At 33.2% G+C, this 25,928-nt stretch overlaps 1 protein-coding gene across 1 annotated transcript in view; it reads left to right on the top strand.

Annotated features, from left to right (window-relative positions):
- The window catches only part of DPY19L2 (dpy-19 like 2), a 110,473-nt gene that overhangs the window by 5,192 nt on the left and 79,353 nt on the right, over positions 1–25,928 (top strand). Inside the window, exons 3-6 of the mRNA XM_045564415.1 lie at positions 377–464; positions 2,747–2,884; positions 20,213–20,333; positions 22,827–22,920. Of these exons, the coding sequence (XP_045420371.1) occupies positions 377–464; positions 2,747–2,884; positions 20,213–20,333; positions 22,827–22,920 (441 nt within the window). The remainder of the gene's footprint in view (positions 1–376; positions 465–2,746; positions 2,885–20,212; positions 20,334–22,826; positions 22,921–25,928) is intronic.

The raw sequence follows: 25,928 nt of genomic DNA, 5'->3' as shown, positions 1-25,928 counted from the left end.
AATGCTCTTCAATAGTTACGGAGATATTTCCCAAACCTGGTACATCAGGATCACCTGTAAAACTTAAAAAACAAATAAAAACCTGCCTCTGTTCCGATTTAATGGCCTGCAGTGGTAGAAAGGGTGGGGAGATCCACAAGAACTTTAGCTATGTAAGTTTAAAAACCAGCAAGTTAAGGAATTCCAGGTGTGTGCAATACTAGATTATAAATTCCTAAAAAACATAGCAGTTAGTAAGCAAATTATAAAATTGTCTCAATATTTATTATAAAAATTTATTTTTTTCTTTTTATGGCTTTCTTACTTTGCTTATCTATAACTTAATACTGGTTTTGAATCCTGTTCTTATAATACGATACTTCATTTTTTTCCCTAGGATACATTTAATAACACTTTTTGAAAATGACCGCCATTTTTCTCACCTCTCATCTTTGGAACGGGAGATGACTTTTCGCACTGAAATGGTTAGGTTCTTTCTTCTAATGAATTCATTTTGTGGTTTAAAAATAGTAAGACTATAAGGTAGAAGTTTATTGGGAACAAAAATGACCTTTTGGTGAACTGCACTGTTTCTTAAGCTATTAATATAATGTAATATGAAAAGTGTTTTGAGATTCTTTTTCTTTCACTTATCTCGTTATCTCTCCCCCTTTCCTAATGCAGACTTCTTTTTAAAATAATAAAGATCAATTATAATAGTGGATGAAGAAGGAGAACAAAGACAGCGCTGAAGAAGTGATACAGGGGTATCACATATTATCGGAAATTGTTATCTCTTTGGCTAGGTTCGGGAGAGCCCATGTTTTACCTGGCTCTTTTAATTTTTTGTTTTAGCTCTCTTTTGATTTCAAGATAATCTCTTTTAAGAGATAACTTTTGATATAATTTCTTAGTAATTTTCCTGGTTTTTGATATCTAATCTATAAAACGGAGATAATATTCTCTGCCATACATGTCTCACATAATTACCGGGAGTATTAAATGGGGTAATGAATGCCAGAATTGTAGAATTTTACATTTAGAAGAGTCCACAACAGTCCTCCAGATCAACTCACAGCTGGTTGGGGGCTGAGTGAAGCATTAAAACTGGCTTTCCTTACTCTGTAGCCACTGCTTTTTAATTTAAATTGTGGTAAAATTTAAATTAAAAAATTGAAACATAAGTTTTATAAAATTTATCATTTTAACCATTTTTAAGTGTACAATTCAATGGCATTAAAGTACATTCACATTGTTGTGCAGCCATTACCACTGTCCATCTCCAGAACTTTTTGCTATCCCAGACGGAAACTCTGTATACACTAAACCCTGATCCCCCTCTCTGCTTTTTATCTATGAACGTGCCTATTGTAGACACCACAGCCACTGCTTTTTGATTTTCATCCCGATAGCTCCTGTAAACCTTTGAAGAATTGGATATGGTAACATTTGTATGGCATTTGAATACTTTAAAGGTATTATTTCCAAAGAAGATATAAAATATTATTAAATAAAGAGTGTAGCTGTGGCAGAGTCTGGGCTTTGGTGACAGAACACTGGATTTTGATCACGGTTCTATGCTTCATTGTATGAGGGCTAGTCAGCCTCTCTGATTCTCAGTAATCTCATCTGTTAAATAGAAATAATGCCAGCCTTATAGAGTTTTAGTGAAAATGCAGGAAGACCATGAACGGGAGCACATAGCATAGTACCTGGCACAAAGAAATAGCTGATAATAAAACATATTTATATATTTAATATTTCTCTGAATATAGACTTTTACATATTATATATCCTTTAATTGTTTTATTGCCTTGTTATCCTCCTAAACAGAAAGGAAAATCCTTTATGAAGTCATATTTTACCAATCAAAACTATGAGGAACAGACATCAGACATCAGCTAAAACAGATCTTTAATTTAGTAGTTAGTAATATTGCTTAATGTACCAAAAGTAAAGTAGTTGGATGGGGCAGGAATGACTATAGAGTTAAAGATTAATGTTTTTGGGGGAGACTATATTATAAACAATGTGGCCCTTTATTTGCTTTTAGGTTTTAGGAAGGAAAACAAGAAATTGATGAGGGAAATAAGACACAAGATGCTGTTGTTAAACCATGAATTTTTAACTCAGCAGCACTTTTACTATCCATTATTTCATATACTGGAGCAGTACACTAAAAGAATTCCCTTTTCAGTACCCAGCATTTGTGAACAAAATAGTCAATTGACATTTAGCTTTCACTTTGTGCCAAGCCATTAGATACAGCTGTCAAGTAAGCTGGAAGCATGGAGTTCCATGCCCATGATGCTAATGGTAATTATTTGTTATTTCCTAAAAGCTTGGGAAAAAATAATTTTATATATGCAAAGTTGTATAGGGGCATGAAAGCATCCATTTATGATAGAAATCATCAGATGCCAGCCTCCAAGCATCTCATAATGTGAGGGTAAAACCAGACTTGGTAATATTAAAGTATGCTGCATACATATTTTAAGGCACTATTAGAAAATCTCCTTAAAACATTTGACCATCCTTCCACCTCTTTAGTTTGACAATTTTCAAACCTATAGAAAAGTTGAAAGAATACAGTGATAACCTAAAAATACGTGATTTTTGAGTTCAAGAATGTGATAGCCAGGAGTAATAAAGAAGTTTTATTACGACCTTTTCCTTCTTTTAGAAAAAACTGTCTTAAAAGAAGGAAAAGGTCATATTATTTTTATAAAGTTTTACTTATATCAATAATATGTGTCTTTTTCTAAAGGGACTTTATTATTCCTACTTTAAGACCATTATTGAAGCACCTTCATTTTTGGAAGGACTGTGGATGATTATGAATGACAGGCTTACTGAATATCCCCTTGTAATCAATACAGTGAAACGCTTCCATCTTTATCCAGAGGTGAGTGGTAATTTGAGACAATTAATATTTGTAGAGTGATCCTTTTTTTCAGATAAAAATAGTAAGCATAATGATATTAATATAAAAGGAGAGGACCTTTCACATTGATTGATTGTATGCATCCTTATAGTTGAGCAAAATATCAAAAGTTCCCTCTTAAGATTTAAAGACCCCAGAAACTGTGCTTACATGAACTCAAAGAATAAACCTTAGTATGGAAATGATGACCAGGGTAGTAGACAAGGCCACATGGGATCCTGAGAGTCATGGGAGCCAAAAGAGTCTCTAATGGGTGTGGGCTGTTGGCTTTGGAGACCTTGCAGTGGGTATGATGATCACATGATGGGACAGTGACAGTGATGAGCAGAATAGTGATCTTGGAGTTTTCATAAGTAAGATTTATTTAGTCACATAGCCACAAATCTATGAATATCTTCCAATACTTAACCTAAAAAAAGTATAGTTTTTTTATAGTAGTCTATAAACTCTAGAAATTTAAAAAGCAAAAATACTAGTAAGCTTAGTTTATATATTAATTAAAAATTAGTGCTTTTTAGTCCTTTATTCATATTTTTATAGATTTTAAAAATATTCTTTTCTTTTTGAAATGTTTAAAATTACAGAAACATAGAGAATAATATTCAATTGTGTGACCAACCATCTAGAATAAAGAAATGCTAATCTTTTGTCATTTTTGCATCAGACATTGTAAAATAACTAAATACTATAAATACAATTAAAGTCACCTTTGTTTTGTTTCTGGTTCAATTTGCTCCTTTTCTCTTCCCACAAGTATCCTTATCGTAAACTTGATGTGTGTATCCATCCAATCCCTGTTTTCAAGGATTGTTTTATGTGTTTTAAGTCCACATAAATGATCTCATACTGAATGTGTCACTCTACAGCTTTTTCATCAATATTGTATTTTTCAGCTCTGTGTATATAAATATATTTATTTAATTTTAACCATTTTATGAATTCTAGAATTTATTTGTTTTCCTATTTGTGGATATTAAATTATTTCTAATTTTTTTATTATAAGCAATTCTAAAATGTGCATTCTTATATGTGTTTTCTACTGTGTATATGCAAGATTTTCTCTGATACATAACTAGAAGTGAAAGTGCTGTGTTGTAGAGTGTGCTTTGTCAGCTTTATGAGATATTGTTAAATTGCTCTCTGAAGCATTCACACTGCTATCCAGGAGAATTTTTCTCATATCCTTATTAGATTTTGAATTATCAAACCTTATGATTTTTACTCCTATGATGGCTGTGATATGGTTTTTGTTTTAATTTATATGTATTACTTGTAGGGTTAAACATGTTTTTCATGTTTAATAGGCATTTGGGTTTGTTCTATCAATAACCTGTATAAATCTTTATCACCTATTTGGTGGCAGTCTTCTTATTGATTTGTTGGCATAATTAATATATTTTGTGTAGTAATCCTAAATAATATATGCTGAACATTTCTTTTTTTGTTTTTGTTTTTCAACTTTTTATTTTGAGATAATTACATATTTTCAGGAAGTTGCACAAACAGTACACAGAGGTCCTTGTGTGCCCTTCACCCTTCTTCCCCATGTGGTTACATCTTATGCAGCTATGGCATAGTATCAATATCAGGAAACTGGCATTGGCACAATGTGTATGCATAGCTCTATGCCATTTTATCATGTGTAGATTCTGTTATCTAGCTGTCATTTCAAGACATTGTATATACATGGAATCATACCATGTGTGACATTTTGGGAGTGGCTTTTGTTCATTCAAATAATGCCCTTGAGATCCAGCTGAATTGCTGTGTGATCAGTAGTCCATTCCTTTTTTACTGCTGAGTTGTATTCCATGGGATTTAAACATTCACCTGCTGAGGGACACGGGAGTTTTTTTCAGTTTTTGGCTATTACAAATAAAGCTGCTATGAATGTTCCTGTATAGTTTTTTGTGTGGATCTAAGTTTTCGTTTCTCTGTGACAAATATCCAGGAGTGCAATTGCTGATCTGCATGGTAAGCATGTTTAAATTTTTAATAAACTGTCAAACTATTTTCTGGAGTGGCCATACCATTTTCCATTCCCAGAAACAATGTACAAGAGATCCAGGTTTTCTACATTCTCACCAGCATTTGGTATTGTCACCTTTTTTAGCTATTCTAATTGGTCTTAATTTGCATTTCTCTAATGGCTAGACATGTTGAACATATTTTCATATACTAATTTGCCATTCATATTATTCAATGGAATATCTTTTATCTTTTGCTCATTTTCTAGTTATATTGGCCTTTTACTGTTGATTTTTTTTCTGTCAGATATGTAGTTTGCCAATATTGTATTCCAGTGTATCATTTCTTTTCATCTTCTCAACAGGGTCTTACATAGAGCAAATATTTTTAAACTTGATGAAGTCTAATACATCTTTATTTTTTTATGTGTCATGCTTTCAGTGTCAGGCTTAAGAACTGTTCACCAAGTCATAGGTCCCAAGGATTTTCTGCATTTCCCTCTAAAAGTTGTCTTCTTTTACATTTTACACTTAAATCCAATGATCTATTCTGAGTTGTTTTGTATGAAGTGTGATGTTTAGGTCAAGGTTAATATTTTTTTTCCATTTGGATGTCCAGTAGCTCCAGCACAAAATGTTGAAAAACACTGCTTTAAAAAAATTCGCTGCTTATAAATCAAAACATAATATACCTCTGCTGAAAAATTTTTGTCTGGACAGTTCTCTATTAGTATGCCACTGCTATCCTGCTCTATTAATTGAGATTTTTCCCAGATCTTGCTAAAACTCCATCTCAAAATAAGAGTAGGTGTTATTCTCAGCTTTTTTTTTTAACCCAAAGTGGGATGTAGAAATACCTTTCCCTTAGACTTTCTGATTGCATACATCTACCATTCATTCTGCTAGTATTCTCATTTCTAGAAAAGAAAATTACATTCCTCTCTTCTGCTTTTCTGCACTGATAACAAGTTCTGTGTGCCCAAGTAAATGTAATATCTTTTTATTGACATAATTGCTGGCCCACCCCTTCCTTTAAGTACACAAGTTTTAATGTGTATGTATACTTGCATGTAATTTGGCCTTCAGTATTAGTCAGAGGCTCCCTGAAGTTAGAAACGTTTTTTTTTTTCCTTCTTCTTCTTAGTATACCTCTCCCCAGTACTGAGCAGAATCTTCCTGCTCCAACCACTGGCTGACCACAGGGCAAGCACCTCAGGATGAACAAATCAGTGATAAACTGCTGGTGATAGTCAAGAAGGCACTGACCACATCTTGTTTGACTGGCTTGTGCAGTTGCCCTGAGAACAATGTTGCCTTCAACCACAATTCACTGATCTGAGAACTTTCCTGGCCTGAAAGCCAAGGGCACCTCTGCCCTGCAAGTTGCACATGGTTTCCAGATTCTCCTTTCCTGGCTGGATGTCATTGCCCATGCTCACATCATTGATAGCACAGTGACAATGTGGTTGTATGTAGAATAAAACCTTCAAGAGACTCTCTTCTGACTGGTACGTCCACATCTAAAAGCAATCACTATGGGGAAAATGAACCATCTGGACAGGAGCTCTAATTCTTTGACACATAGTCCATGGAAACTCTTCACACCTTTATGATATCTCTGAAAAACACAGAAATTTTTCCATGGTGCCATGAAAAAGTCCCTTTCTACAATGCAGAGTAGAATCTGCACTTCAGACCAGCTCAGGCAGATTATGTCTCTCATCATAAGGATCTTTGGCTTCCTATTATAAAATAAACTTATACATTTGCCCTAGAAAGCTTAAAGTTGACATTAATATCAGAGATAGAACTTTTATAACAAAAGAGAAAAAAAGCCCAAAAGGATACCTAGCATTTTTTATTAGCATCCAGTTAGTTCTGAATATAAATAATGACTCAACTCTAGATTTTGAATTTTAGTTCCTCATAAAATCCTGGTTTCTTTTAGTGAAAAAGAAGTCTCTTCTCTGAAGATGTGACAGATCACAGGTAGACAGGTTCACAGCCACAAAAATCTTTGGTATTCTGAGTGATCTCCTTGGTCTTTCATCACTGGAAGTTTCTGCCTTCTCACAAACTATGGCATTGAGAGGAGACCATTGCAGGGCCAAGTAGCTTTTCTGTCTCACCATCCTGGATCCGGGACCCTCAATATATCTTTTCTCACTCTGGCTTCTTTCTCTGTAATCAGCTTGTTGAGGTACAACTTATATGTAATAAAATGTACACATTTCGAGTACACGTTTGAGTTTTGACAAATGTATGAAACTGTGTAACCTTCACTGCAGTGGAGTTCAAAACATTTCCATGATGCCAAAAAGTTTCTATGTGCTCCTTTGTGGTAATAATTTTTCTGCATTGAGTTATCTTGGCACATTTGTTGAAAATTGATTGTATTATGTGCGTATTCGTTTCTAGACTCTTATTATTCTGCTGATCTATATGTCTACTTGCCAGTACCACAGTGTCTTGATTACTCTAGGTTTGTAGTAAATCTTGAAAGAAGGTAGTTTTCCAACTTTCTTTTTCCTTTTCAAAATTACATTTCTATATAAATGTTAGAGGCAGCTTGTTAGTTTCTTCAAAAAAAAAAAACTAGCTGGCATTTTGACTGGGATTATGTTAGATTTATCCATGTATATGAGAAGAATTGACATCTTAACAATGTGGAATATTCCAATCCATGATCATGGTATAGATTTTCATTTTGTTGATTATTTTTAATTTGTCTCAACAATGTTTTTTATTATAATGTATTTAACAATTTTTATTTTTCCATTTTTTGTTGCTTTTCTATGAAAGTATAGTTGATTTTAAATATTGACTTTGTACCTGCATCTTGATGAAGTCACTTAGTTGTTTTAGTAGCTTTCTTGTAGAATCCTTCCTATTTTTACATGTATATGATTACACAGTCTGTAAATAAAAGCAGGTTTACTTTTTGCTTCCTATAAAAGTACCTTAAAAATTTTAAAACAGCTTTATTGAGGCATAACTGACATACCATGGATGGTCATAGATAAAGTATACATTTTAATACATGATGAGTGCCAGGCACACTGTCTGGAGAATGAGAACGGATGCGCTTGGGACTCTGACTTGGGGGGATGGGCGGGACATGGACAATGTATATGACCTAAACCTATGTACCCCCATGATGAGCTGAAATAAAAAAAAAAAAAAAAAGAAAAAAAAAATAAATTTTAGCACACATGAAATTATCACTATAGTCAAGACAACAATCCATTACCCAGGAGTTTCCCTGAGTTCTTTGGTAATGCCTCTTTCCTGCCACTCTCTGCCCACATCCCATACCTAGGGAACCACCAATATGCTTTCTGTCACTTTAGTTTGCATTTTCTAAAATTTTATTTGAATAGAATCATAGAATTATTCTGTGCACAGATCTTAATTTATGCAATTGACTGAGTGATGACATGGAGATGTCAATGCCACTGAGAGGAGAATTTATGACTGACATTTCCCTGGAGAAGGGGACAGGCCACATCATCCAGGGCCACAGGGGAAATTCCAGGTGGTCAGGTAGGAGCAGCAGTGAGGGGAAAGCCTAAGCCAAAGCCTTTATTGAGGTTTCTGTGGGGAAGGCAAAGCAGGGCACAATGAAAAATCCATAAACAAAATCAGAAGACAACTGACAAACTGGGAGAAAATATTTGTAATACATATATCAGCATAAAAGGGCTTTATAAACCCTAACATACAAGGAACTCTTAATTCTTTATATATTAAGCTTCTGGAGGCTTCAGGTTTCAGTTTGGAGATGAAGAGAACTGGAAGGATGACACTCCCATTCCTACAACAAAACAAAAAGCTGGACAAACTGCAAGTTAACACCTTTTCTTGAACTCATTAGAAAACTGAGGTCAGAGGACAAACAACCAACCCTAAATTTGGAAACGGACAGACTCCTGCAGAGAAAAATAGGAACTGAGCATTTGCTTGACTGAGATAGATGCTATTGAATGCCATAGGAACCAATAGAAAGATTAAACTAGAAATTTTTAATAAACTGCTAATGGCTCAGTGTGGGCTATGGTGAGATGTGAAGGCCCTGGAGGTCAGCAGGCTCTCTTGGGGAAGATTGGAGAAAATCCGGAGAAAGCTTCCCCTGTGGTGCCGGCTAAGGAAGGGGAACAGCAGCCACTGCTCATACTCCATTCACACCCATGCTTCCTGTCTCTCCTAAGTAAAAACGGCTATGATCTGCAGGGAGAAGGATGTCAAAATCATTGTTTGAGGACGTTGGTGGATGCCCAGTGAAGCTCGTGAAAGAGAACAGGCAGAAAAATAATATATATATATATATTTTTAAAAAAGATGTATTCCTGGAGGAGGAGCAGGAACACTTGTGAAGCCTTCATCCCCAAGATCCAAGTTCACAGTACCTGCCTAAGACTGAGGCATAATTCTGAATGTCAGAAAACCTTTCATCTTCTCACCACATTAATAAGCCATGAGTAAAAATGACAGTGGAATATGACTAGGAGAGTTTGGAGGGACAGTTTCTTTTGAGAAGCAGCACAAAGAGAAAACCCCAAACCAACCTCAAAACAAGGTGCCACTAAAGGAATTTGAAATTCCCAGTGTCCACAGCAACAACAAACTCCAGCTCTGATAATCATAGCAACCAAAAACTTTAAACCCAGCCCAACCCCTGAGTAGATCAACACAAACCCCCACAATGAAGACCTAGCAATAGGAAAGGAAAGCAGTATTTTCAAGCTTAAAGATATTGACTTCTGTTTCTACTGTCCTATACAATATGTCTAGCTTTCAACAAAAAGTTATGAGACATACTAAAGGCAAGAAAAAGCACAGTCTGAAGAGACAAAGTGATCATCAACCTGACTCAAATAACACAGATACGGGAAAAAACAGAATATAAAATAACTACAATTAATATTTTAAAGGCTCAAATTGAAAAGATAGATGATATGCAAGATCAGACAGATAATTTTAGCAGAGAGAGGGACACTATAATATGAAAGAATAAAAGGGAAATGCTAGAAATAAACTCAGTAACAAATGAAAGTGCTTAGAACACAGCGGAAGAAACAGCTTGAATTGAAGATAGGTCAATAGAAATAAACAAACTGAAATGCAAAGAGAAAAAAGAGTGGAGGAAAAAACAAAACAGCATCTAAGAGCTGTGAGATAAAACATTCTATAATAACATGTATAATTAGAATTCTAGTAGGAGAAGGAAGAAGGATGGGGAAGAAGAAATATTTAAAGAAGAAATATTTATAAGTGACTGAGAATTTTCTAAAATTAATGACAGATACCAAACCGCAGATCCAAGAAGCTTAGAGAACATCGAGAATGATAAATACCAAACTCAGGAATTAATTGATAACATAAACAAAACATGCGTATACAAACCTAGAAATAAGTACAAACACAGATGAAGAATATGAGACAGAGACTGTCTTACAAAGCCTAAAGAGTGGCTCCTGGTAGTAAAAGTTTGCTGACTTATGAACTAGGAAAATGAATATATTATGGATATAAGGTGGATTTCCTGGGCAGCACCAAGGCCTTAATTTGAGGCTGATGGTCTTGAATTAAGAACAAGACTGGCCAGCAGGGTTGTTCTTCAGCAATAATCAGCTTCCCAAGTGTAAACACTGAGAAGGTGAAGAGTTGGATTTAATCATGTTGGGTCAGCTTTCCCTTGCATGTAGGAAGCCAAAGACAGCATTGCTCTCAGCCTTCCAAAAACAGCGGCAACAAGAAAAGCGAGACAATCTGCAAATTTACAATTTTCCTGAAGCTGTCAGGGAGCTGAGGTCACAGAGAAATCAACTAACACAAAATTAAAGGAAAGAAAGCACCTGCAAGGTGAACAGCGACAGAGCATTTGATTATGTGGATCAGATGCCACTAGACAACAAGGTAAGGAATTCAGCTCAAATTATTCACCAGTTGGTAAATGCCTAGTATGGATTAGTGAGGGAATGACTTTTTTCACAGATCTCACAGGATGCTGACAAAATAAGATTAGCAATAGTACTGAAAAAGCATCTTTCCTGGTAAAGCCTGGGAGAACAACAGAAGCCACTTAGGGAAAGGTGTGAAACCCACCCACATCCTTCTCCTTTACCTCCCCTATGAGCCTTAAACTCTCTTATCTCCCACATCCTTAAACTGCTGGGGAAAAGGTAACAAGCACTGTCCCCCTAAAGTTACTGATACAAAATTAGGCTATATGTCTTGATTTGTATAATTGATGTTAATTCTTTTTTAAACCTTTGGTAGAAATCTCCAGTGAAAACATCTGGGCCTTACTTTTGCTAACGCCTATCCTTGATGGTGATTTCATATCCTTTTTCTTCAGTTTTCCCAAACTCCCTCTCCTTTTTTCATTCTTAGCTAATGACCTTGTTTGCTACTGTATTTCTGTGCCCATCTGTATCCCTTGGCTGTATGCCAGGTGCCTAGTGCCTGGACTATAGAGTAGATTCAATATAATATTCATTGAATGAATGAAACTATGCTAATTTTGTCATGGTACATACTAGGTAGTTAATAGTTATAACTTAAACACAGCTGTATATTTCTCTACATTCTTACCTGCATTTGGTATTGTCACTATTTTTAATTTTACTCATTCTTATAGGTATGTAGTGATATATCATTGTGATTTTAATTTGCATTTCTTTACTAGCTGATGATGCTGAACATATTTTCTTGTACTTATTTACCATCTGTACCTTCTTCAGTGAAATGTGTCTTTATGTCTTTTGTTCATTTTCTATTTGAATTGTTTATTTTTTTAATGTTAAATCTTAAGGTGTTCTTCATATATTCTAGATGCTAATTCTTTTTCAGATATGTGGTTTGCAATATCTTCCCAGTTTGTAGTTTGCCTTTTCACCTTCTTAAAACAGGGTCTTTTGGATAGCAAACTTTTAAAATTTTTATGAAGTCCAATTTATCAATTTTTCCCTATAGATTGTGCCTTTGGTGTCAAGTCTAAGAATTCTTTGTGTGGCCCTAGATGCTAAAGATTTTCTCCTGTACTTTTCCTGAAAGTTTTAGAGTTCTGTTTTCTACATTTAACTCGGATCCGGTTTGAGTTAAACTTAGGTCAGGGTTCATTTTGTCTGTTTGTTTCCCTTTGGATGTTCATTACTCCAGTATCATTTATAGAAGATGTATCTTCCTTTCATTGAATTGCTTTTGCACCTTTGTCAAATATCAGACATATTTGTGTGGGCCTATTTCTGAGTTCTCTGTTCCATTCCATTGATTTATAAGTCTGTCCCTCTTCTGATACCATATAGTCTTGATTAATGCATCTATGTAATAAATCTTGGAATCTAGTAGCTTGATTCATCCCAATTTACTCTTTTTCAAAATTGGCTTAGTTTCAAAATAATCTTTTCTATATTTATAAAATATCATATTGGGACATTGATAAGAATTGCTTTAAATTTGTAAATCAATTTCAGGAGAATTGATATCTTTACTATATTAAATCTTTCTGTTGGTCAGTGTGGTATGTCTCTCCATTTATTTACATATCCTTTGATTTTTCTTTCATAAGCATTGCATAGCTTTCAGCGTCCAAGTCTTGTACATATTTTGTTAGATATACACTCAAGTATTTCATGTTTTTCAAGTGATGGTAAATGGAACTGTATTTTTAATTTTGGTACTCATTACTAGTACATAGAAATACACTTTTTTGTATGTTTATGTTTTATCATTCAATTTTGTTGAACTCACTTATTAGTCTTATGAGTTTTGTTGTTTTATTGTCTTCATTTTATTTTTTTTTAGATTTATTACAATTTTCTACATAGTCATGTTGCATGCAAATAGGGGAAGTTTTACATTCTTTTTTTTTAAATCTGTATGCCTTTTATTTCTCTTCTTTGCCTTGTTGTATTATCTAGAACTTTTAGCACTATGTTTAATAAAAGTGAATGTGAACCTCCATCCCTTATTCTTGGTCTTAAGGGGAAAGAATTCAGTCTTTAACCATTAAGTATAAAGTTAGCTATAAGTTTTTTGTACATGGTTTTTATAAATTTGTAATTTCTCCTTTTTCCTGAGAGTTCTTATGAATGAGAATTGAATTTTTTCAAATGCTTTTTCTGCAATAATTGATATTGATCACATGAGTTTTCTTCTTTAGCCTATTAATATGATAGATTGCACTGATTGATATTTGAATATTGAAACAGCCTTGCATCTATGGAATAAAACTCTACCTGGTCATGGCATATAATTATTTTTACATAATTTTGAAATCCACTTGCTATTATTTTATTTGGGATTTTTGTGTCTATATTCAAAAGGGACATTAGTCTGTATTTACCTTTTTTTTGGTACTTCTGGTACTTTGTTGTTTTTAGTATCAGGGTAGTACCAGCTTGAGGTAGAGAATTGGGAAATGTTTCCTCGACTTCTCTTTTCTGGAAGAGATTGTATAAAATTGATGTTAATTCTTTTTTAAACGTTTGGTAGAAATCTCCAGTGGAAACATTTGGGACTTTTTTCCCTGGAGAATTTCTGCATTTGAGTTCAGGTTCCTTAATAATTATAGTTCAAATGATATATTTTATATTGGGCAAGTGGTGATTGTGTTTTTCAAGTAATTTGTATATTTCATCTAAATTGACAAATTTAAATGTGTAGAGTTGTTTACAAGATTCTCTTACTATCCGTTTGATGTATGCAGAGTCTGTAGTGGTAGCCTCTGTTACATTCCTGATAGAGGTAGTTTGTGTCTTCCCCTTTTTTCTTTTGTTAGTCTTGCTAGAGATTTGTTAATTTTATTGATCTTTTCAAGACCCAGCTCTTCTTTTCCCTCATTGGCATCTCTATTATTTTTGTTTTCAATTTCACTGATATCGAGTCTTTATTATTTCCTTCCTTCTGCTTGTTTTCAGTGTATTTTGCTCTTTTTTGTTTTTAGGTTCCTAGCTGTGAGCTTGAATTATTCATTTTATTCCTTTTTTCTAATGTATTCATTTTAGTGCTATACATTTCCTTCTCAGCACTGCCTTCACTCTGGGTCAGAGTGGACAAATCATCAAAGCATAAAATAAGTGAACACTGGAATTAAATAGGACCTAAAATAAGTAGACTTAACAGACATTTACATAAAATTCTACCCCCAAACCCGTGAATATACATTCTTCTCATTGGCACATGGGACATTCTCCAAGACTGATCACATCTTAGGTCACAAAACTTGTCTCAGCAAATTAAAAAAAATCAAAATCATACCTTGCATCTTCTCAGCCCACAGTGGAATGAAACTAGAAATCAGTTCAAAGAGAAACACTCAAATCTACACAAACTCATGGAAATTAAGTAACCTGCTGCTGCACAATTATTGGATCAACAATAAAATTAAGATGGAAATCAAAAGATTCCTTGAACTGAACAACAAAAGGGACATAAACTATCAAAATGTATAGGATTCATCAAAAGCATTCCTAAGGGGCAAATTCATAGTCTTAAATGTGCACATCAGAAAACAGGAAGATCACAAATTAGCAACCTAATATCACATCTCAAGGAACTAGAAAAGGGTGAGCAAATCAAACTGAAATCTGTCACGAGAATAGAAATAACAAAAGTCAGAGCAGATCTAAATAAAATCAAAAACAAACAAATGAAAACAATACAAAGAAACAGCAAAACAAAAAGCTGGTTCTTTGAAAAGATAAACATAATTGATAGACCTCTTGCTAGATTAACCAGGAACAGAAGAGAAAGGACTCAATCTCAATCAGAAATGAAAAAGATATTACAACTGATAATACAGAATTATAAAACATCATTCATGAATACTATGAAAATCTCCACATACATAAACTAGAAAACGTAGAGGAAATGGACAAATTCCTGCAAACACACAACATCCCAACTCTCAATCAGGAAGAAATAGAACAACTAAACAGACCAGTAATGAGCAGCAAGATCAAACCAGTAATAAAAAGTCTTCCAACACAAAGCCCTGTACCAGATGGATGTAAAGCCCAATTCTACCAGACCTACAAAGGAGAACTGGTACCCATACAATAGAAATTATTCCATAACATTGAGAAGGAGGGAATCATCCCCAACTCATTCTACAATGCCAGTATCACTTTGATACCAAAGCCAGGAAAAAACATAACAACAAAAGAAAAACTGCATACAAACATGCCTTATGAATATGTATGCAAAAATACCCAATAATATACTAGCAAACCGAATTCAACATCAAAAAAATAATCCACCATGACCAAGTGGGCTTCATACTAGGGATGCAAGGATGGTTCAACATATGTAAATCAATAAATATGGTTCACCACATAAATGGAAGGAAAAACAATGACCATGTGATTATCTCAATAGAAGCAGAAAAAGCATTTGACAAAATCCAGCACCCTTTCATGATAAAAACCCTCAACAAACTAGACATAGAAGGAACTTATCTCAAAATTATAAAACCCATATATGACAAACCCACAGCCAACATTCTACTCAATGGGGAAAAGTTGAAAGCATTCCCCCTAAGAACTGGAACAAGACAAGGGTGCCCACTGTCATAACTTCTATTCAATATGGTGCTGGAAGTCCTAGACAAAGCAGTAAGGCACAAGAAAAAAAGAAAAGGTATCCAAATAAGGGAAAAGGGGGTCAAATTATTGCATTTCACTGACAATATGATGTTGTATATAGAAAACCCCAAAGACTCCACGGAGAGATTTCTGAATTTGATAAATAAATTCAGCAAAGTTTCATCTTACAAAATTAATGTACACAAATCAGTAGCATTTCTACATACCAATAACAGCCAAGCTGAGAGTCAAATGAAAGATTCAATACCACTCACAATAGCTACAAAGAAAACAAAATATCTAGGAATATACTTAACCAAAGAAGTGAACAATATCTGCAAGGAGAACTAGAAACCACTGAGGAAAGAAATTTCACATGACACAAATAAATGGAAAAACATATCATGCTCATGGATTAATAGAATCAACATTGCTAAAATGTTCATATTACCCAAAGTGATTTACAGGCTCAATGTAATCCCCATCAAAATGCCAATGTCAGCTTTCACAGATCTAGAAAAATAATTCTATTCTTTGTTTGGAATCAGAAAAGAGCTCAGATAGCTAAAGCAATCTTAAGCAAAAAGAACAAATCTGGAGGTATCACATTACTAGACTTCAAATTATACTACAAGGCTATAGTACCCCAAACAGCATATTATTGGTATAAAAATAGAGACCTAGACCAATGGAATGGAATAGAGAACCCAGATATAAAACCACCTACCTACAGCCAAATGATCTTTGACAAAGCAGACAACAACGTACACTGGGGAAAAGAAGCCCTAATCATTGAATGGTTCTGGGAAAATTGCATAGCCACATGCAGAAGAATGAAACAGGACCCCTATCTCTCATCACTCAGAAAAATTAATTCAAGCTGGATAGAAGACTTAAATGTAAGGCATGAAACCATAGAATTCTAGAAGTAAATCTAGGAAAAACTCTTCTAGCTATCTCCTTAGGCAAAGAATTTATCATCAAGACCCCAATGGCAGTTATAGCAACATCAAAAAGAAATAAATGGGACTTGATTGAATTAAAAAGCTTCACACAGTTAAGGACATAGTCAACAGAGCAAATAGACAAACTATAGAATGAGAGAAAGTATTTATACACTATACATCCAATCAAGGGCTAATATCCAGAATCTACAAAGAACTCAAATCAGCAAGAAAAAACTAAACAACCCCATCAAAAAGTGGACAAAAGGCATGAACAAGACGTTTTTCAAAAGATAGTCAGCTGGCCAACAAACATGAAAAAAATGCTCAACGTCACTAATCATCAGGGAAATGCAAATTAAAACCACAATGGAATATCACCTTACCCCTGTTAGAATGGTTTTTATTAAAAAGTCCAAAAAACAGATGATGGCATACATGCAGAGAGAAAGGAATGCTTATACAGTGTTGGTGGGACTGCAATGATTATTAGTACAACCTCTGTGGAAAGCAGTATGGAGATTTCTCAAAGAACTAAAAGTAGACCTACCATTCAGTCCAGCAATCTCACTACTGGGTATCTACCTAAATGAAAAGAAGTCATTTTATAAAAAAGATACCTGCACTCAAATGTTTATTACCGCACAATTCATAATTGCAAAGCTATGGAAATCAACTCAAGTGCCCATCAATTCATGAGTGGATTAACAAAATGTGGTATGTGTATACCATTGAGTACTACTCAGCTATAAAAAAGGATGAATTAATGTCTTTTACAGCAATTTGGATGGAACCGGAGACCATTATCCTAAGTGAAGTATCTCAAGAATGGAATAATAAACACTACATGTGCCTTCTCATAAATTGTAACTAACCAATGAGCACACATGGTGCACAGAGAGAAGTAAAACTCATTGGAAATCAAGCAGCAGGGAGGGAGGATGAAGGGAGAGGGGAAAACCTACCTAATGAACACTATTCTGGTGATGGGCACACTTACAGCTTTGACTCAAGCATTACAAAAGCTAACCATGTAACAAAAACATTTGTACCCTCTTAATATTTAGAAATATCTTAAAAAAAGAAAAAAAAACCAATAAGCACACAACAAATAGCTGAGACTGGGTAATTTATAAAGAACAGAAATTTATTTCTCACCTTTTTGGATGCTGGGAAGACCAAGATCAAGGCCCCAGCAGGTTTGTTTATCTGGTGAGAGATGCTCACTACTTCTAATATGGCGCCATGATGTTATATCTTCCAAAGCGGAGAGACACTATGTTCTCATGTGCAGAAGGGCAAGAGAGCCTTAATCTCATTCATAAGGAACTCTCATGGCCTAATTACCTCTTACAGGCCCCACCTCTTAATACTACCACATTGGCCATTAAGTTTCAACACCTGAATTTTGGAGACACATTCAAACCACAGCAGTACCCATTTGCATTTCTGGATCGCCAGCCTCTTTAACTCCAAATTTGAGAAAATGAGGCAAGTTTTTTCTCTCTACTTTTCAGAGTCATCTTATGTTTGCTTTATATATAATTCAAAGGGATTTTACTTGCACATAAAGGGAATAATAGGGAAAAGTACATCTATTGCATCTTCCCCAAAGCAAACATTTGCATTACTTAAATATTTATATATTGTATTTTCATTTTGTTCAGTGCAAATTATTTTCTGATTTCCCATGTGGTTTCTTCTTTGGTCCATCGGCTATTTAGAATTATGTTGTTTAATTTCCAAGCACTTAGAAGTTTCCCAGATTTCGTTCTGGTTTTGATTTCTGTAATTTTTTTTTCACACATCCTCCTACATACTTTTAAAAATGTAATTTGTAATAGTAACAATTGTATAGTATAGACCTGTCTAAGATGAAAGAAGCAGTTTTATGCACCAGCATTCTCTATATTCTCACTTACTCTTCAGAAGCACTCTTGTTTTTAATTTATTCTAATGGTTATCTCTAACTATAGTGTAAATACAAAAATCAAAGAAAAACCTATTGTCAGATTCAGTTAATGTTGATTTATTCTGTATATATAACAGGATTTACATTATTTATATAAGATGAGGATTTAGCTTATTATACTAGCCTCTTTCTTCCCCAGTGTTTGATAATTATTATTTTTTGTTATTTTTAGATCTTTAAATTATGTAGTAAAATTTTATATTTCATTAATTTTCAATGGTATGGTCACTGAGGCCTTAGCTATTTGTTTTCTTTTTACTTATTGTATAATACTTATTGAAATATTAGTAAGCACATTTTTCAAATTCTTTTTTGATATAAAAAGTAATTATCATAATATAGTTCAATTGTTTTTAAAACTTGATAGTATTATAAATGATAGGCAACAAGGAGTTGTTCTCAGTTTTTTTTACATTACATAGATACAAAATTGAGAAGATCTAGATTTACTGTCAACCCTATATAATAAACAGTACTATAATGTTTAATTGTATGTTCATACTTTTTCTGTTCACGAAGAAATTAATTTCTCATGTAAAGCTAAAAATGTCAGCTTAGCAATATGTTTTGAAAAGGTAAAAGCATTTCATACTTACTGTATGCCAACACTATATATATATATATATACACACACACACACACACACACACACACACACACACACACACACACACACACATATATATATAAGCTCTTGTTATACCCCCTCTTACAAAATAGTTATTATTAAACTCATTTGAGAGATCAGGTGATTGAGGTTCAGAGGTTGAAGGATTACTTGAGTCCATAGACACTATAACTTGCAGAGTCAGGATTTAAGTTCAATTCTGACTTCAAAGCCATGCTTTCCCTTCTATATCAAGCTGCATCCCAGAACGGAGTATAATTCTAGGTTTAGCAGTATATTTAATGTGGTAATTTTTTGTGTGTACGTATGATAAATTTATAGGAATAGAAATTATAAATTTTAGCAGAATGATAGTTTTTTAAAATAAAGGGATAAAATAGTCAATCTACACTTACTGCCCATGGAAAGATGTTTATGATGTTTATTGATGTATATTACAATAACATCTATGATATATTCTCATTATGTAATATCAAGTAACTCTAGTTACATATTTTAAATGCCTAGGGAGATGACTAGCAGGATGACCATCTAAGTACTAAAAGTGGTTAGCTGTGAGTGGTTATTACTCTCTCTTTTCAACTCTTTATTTTTTTACTTTTTTCAAAATTATCTCATATTTTTCTAAAATGTGTAAAGTTATTTTTTAAAAACCTTGGACATGAGCATTGTATTTGTAAATTTATCTGTTTTTTCTCTTGTCTTTGAACTTTTAAAAATGGATTGCAGATTGGAAAGAATTGGTTAATTAAATCTTCTGTTTGATCAAAGTTTTAATGGGCATGGGAGCTATTCCATTCTATTTCAGTATTTTTTAATAACATATTTCATATATTTTACGAAGAAAATAAATCCAAGGATCTAAATGAAATGTGAAATGTTTCTGTAAATCTTTGTATTTTTCTACTGATCACCATTGATATTTTAATTATATACTTTTTAATTGACTTAAATAGTTACTATTAATATATTATAGAGTTGTTTACTATATATAAAATGTATATTTGATATATAGAAGCATTATATATAATTTTAAAATGGCCGATTCCTAAGTGAAATGATTTAAATTTGTCAAAGTTGATAATGTCAAAAGCAACCATCATATTATAAAATGATACGGTATTTTGGAATAATGGTTATTATGAAAAGAGGGTAATTTCCTCCATTATCTCTTTGTTTTTGTCTTTTTTAGGTAATCATAGCCTCCTGGTATCGCACATTCATGGGAATAATGAATTTATTTGGGCTAGAAACTAAGACCTGCTGGAATGTCACCAGAATAGAACCTCTTAATGAAGTACAAAGCTGTGAAGGCATGTTTCTTCCTGAAGTGCCACTGTGCTGTCATTAGTATTTTCATAAACATCTTATAATGTTATGACTCATTTTAAGAATTATTATAAACTACTCTAATTTTTTTTAGAACTGATTAAGCTCAATGAGTATTTTACACTTTAAAGTAGTTTTCTGAGAAGGTTATGTACTTATATATTTAAGTATAAATTTGGAATTTAATTTGAGTATTAACATACCCCAATGTAAGGCAATCTTGAGTGTAAGTCAGCCTTCTATTTCAGAGTGAGAAGATACAAAAAAGATAAAATTTTTGGTAGCTTCAATGTATAAATTTCGGGACTAGATTAAACAGTCAAATATCTATTTGTAATAGTTAATATATTAATTTAGTTATGTATACATATTTAAAAATCAGATATATAATAATAGATATTTGCATTTCAGCATTTTTTGATGCTATCCCTTGAGACTCTTGTTCAAAGCCACATGTATCTACTTACATAACACTAACACAGTTGTTTTTTCATTTCTTCTGGTTCTTAACATGACTACATACTATATTTTATAAATATATTTTTACAGACTTGTTTTGATAGCATTCAACTCTTAGAATATTACAAGTCTATATTTTTCTTACATTTTTACTGATTCCCTCAGATGAGCTTTATAACATCTAAAATAGAATTCGTGAGGAAATTTGCAGGGCAATTATATTTTTTTTGTATACAGTAAAGGAGTGGAGAAAATGCCTCATAAAGTGAGAGACTTTGTAATGACTCAATCAGTGAACAGGTATAATTCCTGAGGGATGAAAATAATCACCTTATATGTGGACACGTATGGTATTACGTTCCAGTAAGCAATAGGTTAGTGTTTGGTATATGGGACACAGAGATGAACCAAGTAAACATGGGGTTTTAACCTCACAGAGTTTATATCACAGAGGGATGTTAGCAGTTAAAAGTGTGGTGGATGTTACAAATAAGAAAATAAGGTTGTTGAGATTAGGAGCAAGAGAGGAGTATTTTAATATAGACTAGCATATTCAACTATCCTAGGTGGGGAACTGAAAGAAGACTAGAATTCTTGGAAGAAAGAGATAGAAAAGAAAAATGGTTTGAAATGATGCTGGGAGTGTTAGCAAGATCATGAAGGGCTATACACTGGTTAAGGATTTTTACTTTATGCATTGAAGAATTGTAACAGCTTTGTATTTAAAAAACATATTTTGTCAGTTATATGGAAAGGATATTAGTAAAGGACAAAAGTGAGTTCAGTGAGGCCAGATAGGAGACTATTATATTCACAGCAAGCAATTGCAGGAAAGATAACTGGGAAATGCCTGGATTTGAGAGGTATTTTGGAAGTATAATTGATAAGACTTGGTAATTGTTTGATAGGAGAGGCAAAAGATTGAAGAGTCATGTAACCAGCTTGGTTTCTAGCTTAAATAGTTGAGTCCCCTTGAATGATAGGAAACATTTGAAAAGTAGCAGGTTTGAATTGCTACATGTCATTGTAGATGTATTAGTTTGAGGTACCTGAGAGACCTCAAAGAGGAGATGACAAGTGGCTACCTGCATACATATGTATGAGAATAAGGAGAAAATTCTGGGCTGAATATAGGCTTGGAATCATCTGTATATAGATGATAATTGAAGCCATAAAAGTGAAAGAATTTTCTTAAGGAGAATATGCAGACTAAGAAAAGAAAAGAGCATATGACAGAGCCTAAGGTGGCCCAGTATTGAAGAAGGGTGCATTACACAATAGAATTAATCAGAACAGACTTCAAGGAGTGAGCAGAGAAGTAGAAGGAATCAGGAGGGCTAGCCTTCAAATCCTAGCTCCAACCAGTTAGAGCTAAATAACCTTTGACAAGCTACTTAAGTTTTCTGTGTTCTGTTTTCTCAACCATAAGAAAAGTACTCTCATACCAACTAATCTCATAAATTTGTTCTGAGAATTATGTCAGATCAGGTGATTGTAAAGCACATAATATGTGTTATAATACAATCTTGTGTATGGGATATATTAAAATTCTAGTTATACATAATAATTGGTTAAATAACTGGATCATTTAATGCAGACTAAAGCTGCTCCTTGAGATCAGGACCATCTCTTACTCATCCTAGAGCCTAGCAAAAGATAAAAACAATGCAATGGATTTTCTCTCAGAATTCATCAAGTGGCTCTACTGACAGTTCCAGATGCTGAACAATAGCATCAACTAAATGTGAAACCTCAGCAAATCATTACAGTGTAATAATACTTCATTAGGGGAAAGTATAAATGTATCTATAATAAAGAATAAAGTATAAGTGTAACTAAATACTAACCTCACATAAGGGTAAAGTATTAAAGTTACTATTAAAGACAGCAGCAATATGGAAAGCAAATGCTTTCAGCAAATTCATGAGTTCTTGATTACAAAGCACTGAGATAATTATGTCCACTTGCATCATAGTCATTTATTCATTAAATGCTGAATAATCTGTGTCTTTTCAAAGGATTGGGAGACCCTGCTTGCTTTTATGTTGGTGTGATTTTTATTTTAAATGGACTAATGATGGGCTTGTTCTTCATATATGGTACATACCTGAGGTAAGACTACTGAATTAAAAGATCTTTCAGTGGGATTATGAAGACTAGCTGATATTTGTTTATTGAATTAAAATGATAATTAATGAGATTAATTGATTAATAATTGGACAGTTTGTGGATTTATTTGATCTTTCAGAAGATTAACTAATATGTAACCAGAAATTGGAGATGTCGCTAATATCTTAAAGGCCTCCTTTGTCATGCAGGGATATTTTTTAATTAATTAAGATTTCTTAACACAGGTTTTAATGAAACTATTTCTAGTTTCATGTGTAAAATTATTAAAACATTAGAGGGGATCCTTGGTTAGCATTAGTAGCAGACTATTTCTAATTGCATTCTCTGTAAAGGTGAAATTAGGAAAGCAGTACAAGAAACTGTATATCACTTGTGACAGACACTTGCATTTGCTAGCTTATCCTTCTTGATAACAGTACCTCAATTTTGTTTGCAGAAACAGTGCAACAGTCTCAGGTGATACGTTGAAATTAATTATGATGGTCACGTATTTTGCTCCCATACTCCACTGCGCCTTGGGATAGTTGTATGAGCTAGCTTTTGCTAGTGAAAAATAATGTGAAGTCAGCTTTGGTTACACCTAGGAAAGCATTTGCCTTTCTCACAAAAGGACAGAATTAGCTACCTCTTCTATTTCGTCCTGCTTGGTTGTGATGCCCAGAGCTGCAGCAGTTATCTTGTGACCATGAGGGAGTATTTGTGCTGCTGAACCAATACCAACACCTACTTTCATTTTCTTGTTGAATAATATAATAAATATCTATATTGTTGAAGCTGCCTTTGTTAGGTTTTCTGTTTCTTTCAGTGAAACATATTCCCAACTGAATCATCAGCTTTCTTTACAATGTTATTCTTGAACTGCACAACATATAAAAAGTCTATATTTAAACTTCTAACAAGTATTTATTGCATTTTCATAGGACTTATGTCACTGTAGAGATTTATAAATATATATACACCTTGTTTTAGGAAGTTTCTGACATAAAAAGAAACTAGCATAGAATCAATAAACACTAGTGACATATTCAATATTATACCAGAGATCATCCTATCCAGCACAGTAAAGTAAAAAAAAAAAAAAAAAAGTTCTTGAAAAAAAGAGAAACAGTGTTCTTAAAAATAGATCACATTGTATATGTAGAAAATTTAAAAAGTCTATGGATAAGGTATTTGAAATAAGAAAATTTACAGTGTTATCAGCTATAAAATTAATACACTGAAATTATAAATTCTATCCTCTAGTATCAAACAGAAAATGAAATTTTAAAAGAATGCCACTTAGAATAGTATGAAAAACATGAAGTTACTAAGAATAAAGCTAATAAAAGATATTTATGGCCTGTATGGTAATATTGTTAAAACTTAATACATTTAGTAAAATGTAAATAAATGGAGACAGATGCCATGAAAACTCAATATTAAAAAGATGACAATTGTCCCCAAATTGGTTTATAGTTCAGTGCTCTACCAATAAAAATTCCAACATATTTTTTGTTGACCAGAAGCAGAAATGTACATTTAAGAGACTTGATATATGACAGAGTGGATGTTGCAGATTGGTAAGTAAAGACAGGCTTCTTAATAAATGGTGCTGAAACAATTAGGACATCATATTTAATGAAGAGAAATTGGAGCTATATGAATAATCTCAGTTGTGATAAACACTCAAGTATGAAAGACACATTTATAAATGTTTAGTATAAATATAGGAGAATATCATCAGTAACTTGGAATAAGAAAGAATTTCTTAAACAAGATTCAAAAATCCAGCCATGAAGAAAAAACTGGTAAAACTGATAAATTTGATGAAAAGAACTTCAGTTCTTCAAAAGACACTATGAATTAAAAATAAGTCATAAACTGGGAGAAGAAATTTGCAAAGTATATTCCAAACATAGTATGTAGAAATTCCATTCATTAATTTGACAAATATTTGTTGAAAGCTTATTGTGACCAGGAGCACTATTTTAGGTGCTTGGAATACAAAACAGACAATCTCTGTCCTTGTGAAATTTACAGTCTACCAGGGATACAAAGGCAAACAAGACAGACAACATGATAGAAAAATGGATAAAATATTTATGAATGGACATTTCCTAGAAGAACCCCAGATGGGCAATAAACATACGTAAAGTTGACTGCCATCATTAGTTATAAGGCAAATGTCAATTCAAACCATAAAGAAATACTATCTCACATCTAACAGATTAGTAAGGGAACTTTCATCTACCACAGGTAGACATATAAATTAGTACAGCTGTTTTGGAAAACAACATATGTTGTCTAGAAAAGTTGAATGTATAGATACCTTATAACTCAGTAATTCTAATTTAAAGGATGTAATCCCAAGAAACTCTTGCACAGCAGTAAATATGTAGAAGAGTATAGCAGCATTATTTGCAATAACTTCAAACTGGAAACAAATGTTTGTTAAGAGAGAAATGAATACATTTTGTTTTATTAACATGGTGAAATACCATACTGTAATAAGAATGAACTACACAGCTATACACGTCAACATGGATGGATCTTACAAATTTAATTTTGAATGAATTCGGGTACAAAAGTTTAAAAATACTGCATACTTCCACTTGTATAAAATTTAAAAACAGATGAAAGTAAATCATAGCTTGAATGTATATCGAGGTGGTCATACTGATAATATCAAAAATCAGGATAGTGGCTGTCTCTCGGAATGGAGAGTGGGGACTCAGGGTCCATTCATTTCTCCATTTCAACTAATTATATGGTGGCTACATGAGTGTTCACGTCATAATTGTTCTATAAGCTAGAAATTTTATGCACTTTTCTATATCCATATAGGAAAAATTATATATATAAGCTTAATAAAGTATTTTGAGGGAAGAGGATTACTTTGAGATTATTTTGGCAGGCTTAAAAATGTTCTATTTTTGAAAATAGTTTGTATTTCTTATACAAACTATTTTTGGTTTTTAATGTGGAAAATGTTATACAACAGTAACTGAAAC

Source organism: Lemur catta, chromosome 11, assembly GCF_020740605.2.
Source record: "Lemur catta isolate mLemCat1 chromosome 11, mLemCat1.pri, whole genome shotgun sequence".
Taxonomy (NCBI): Eukaryota; Metazoa; Chordata; class Mammalia; order Primates; family Lemuridae; genus Lemur; species Lemur catta.
This window is presented reverse-complemented; position numbering and strand designations above follow the sequence as displayed.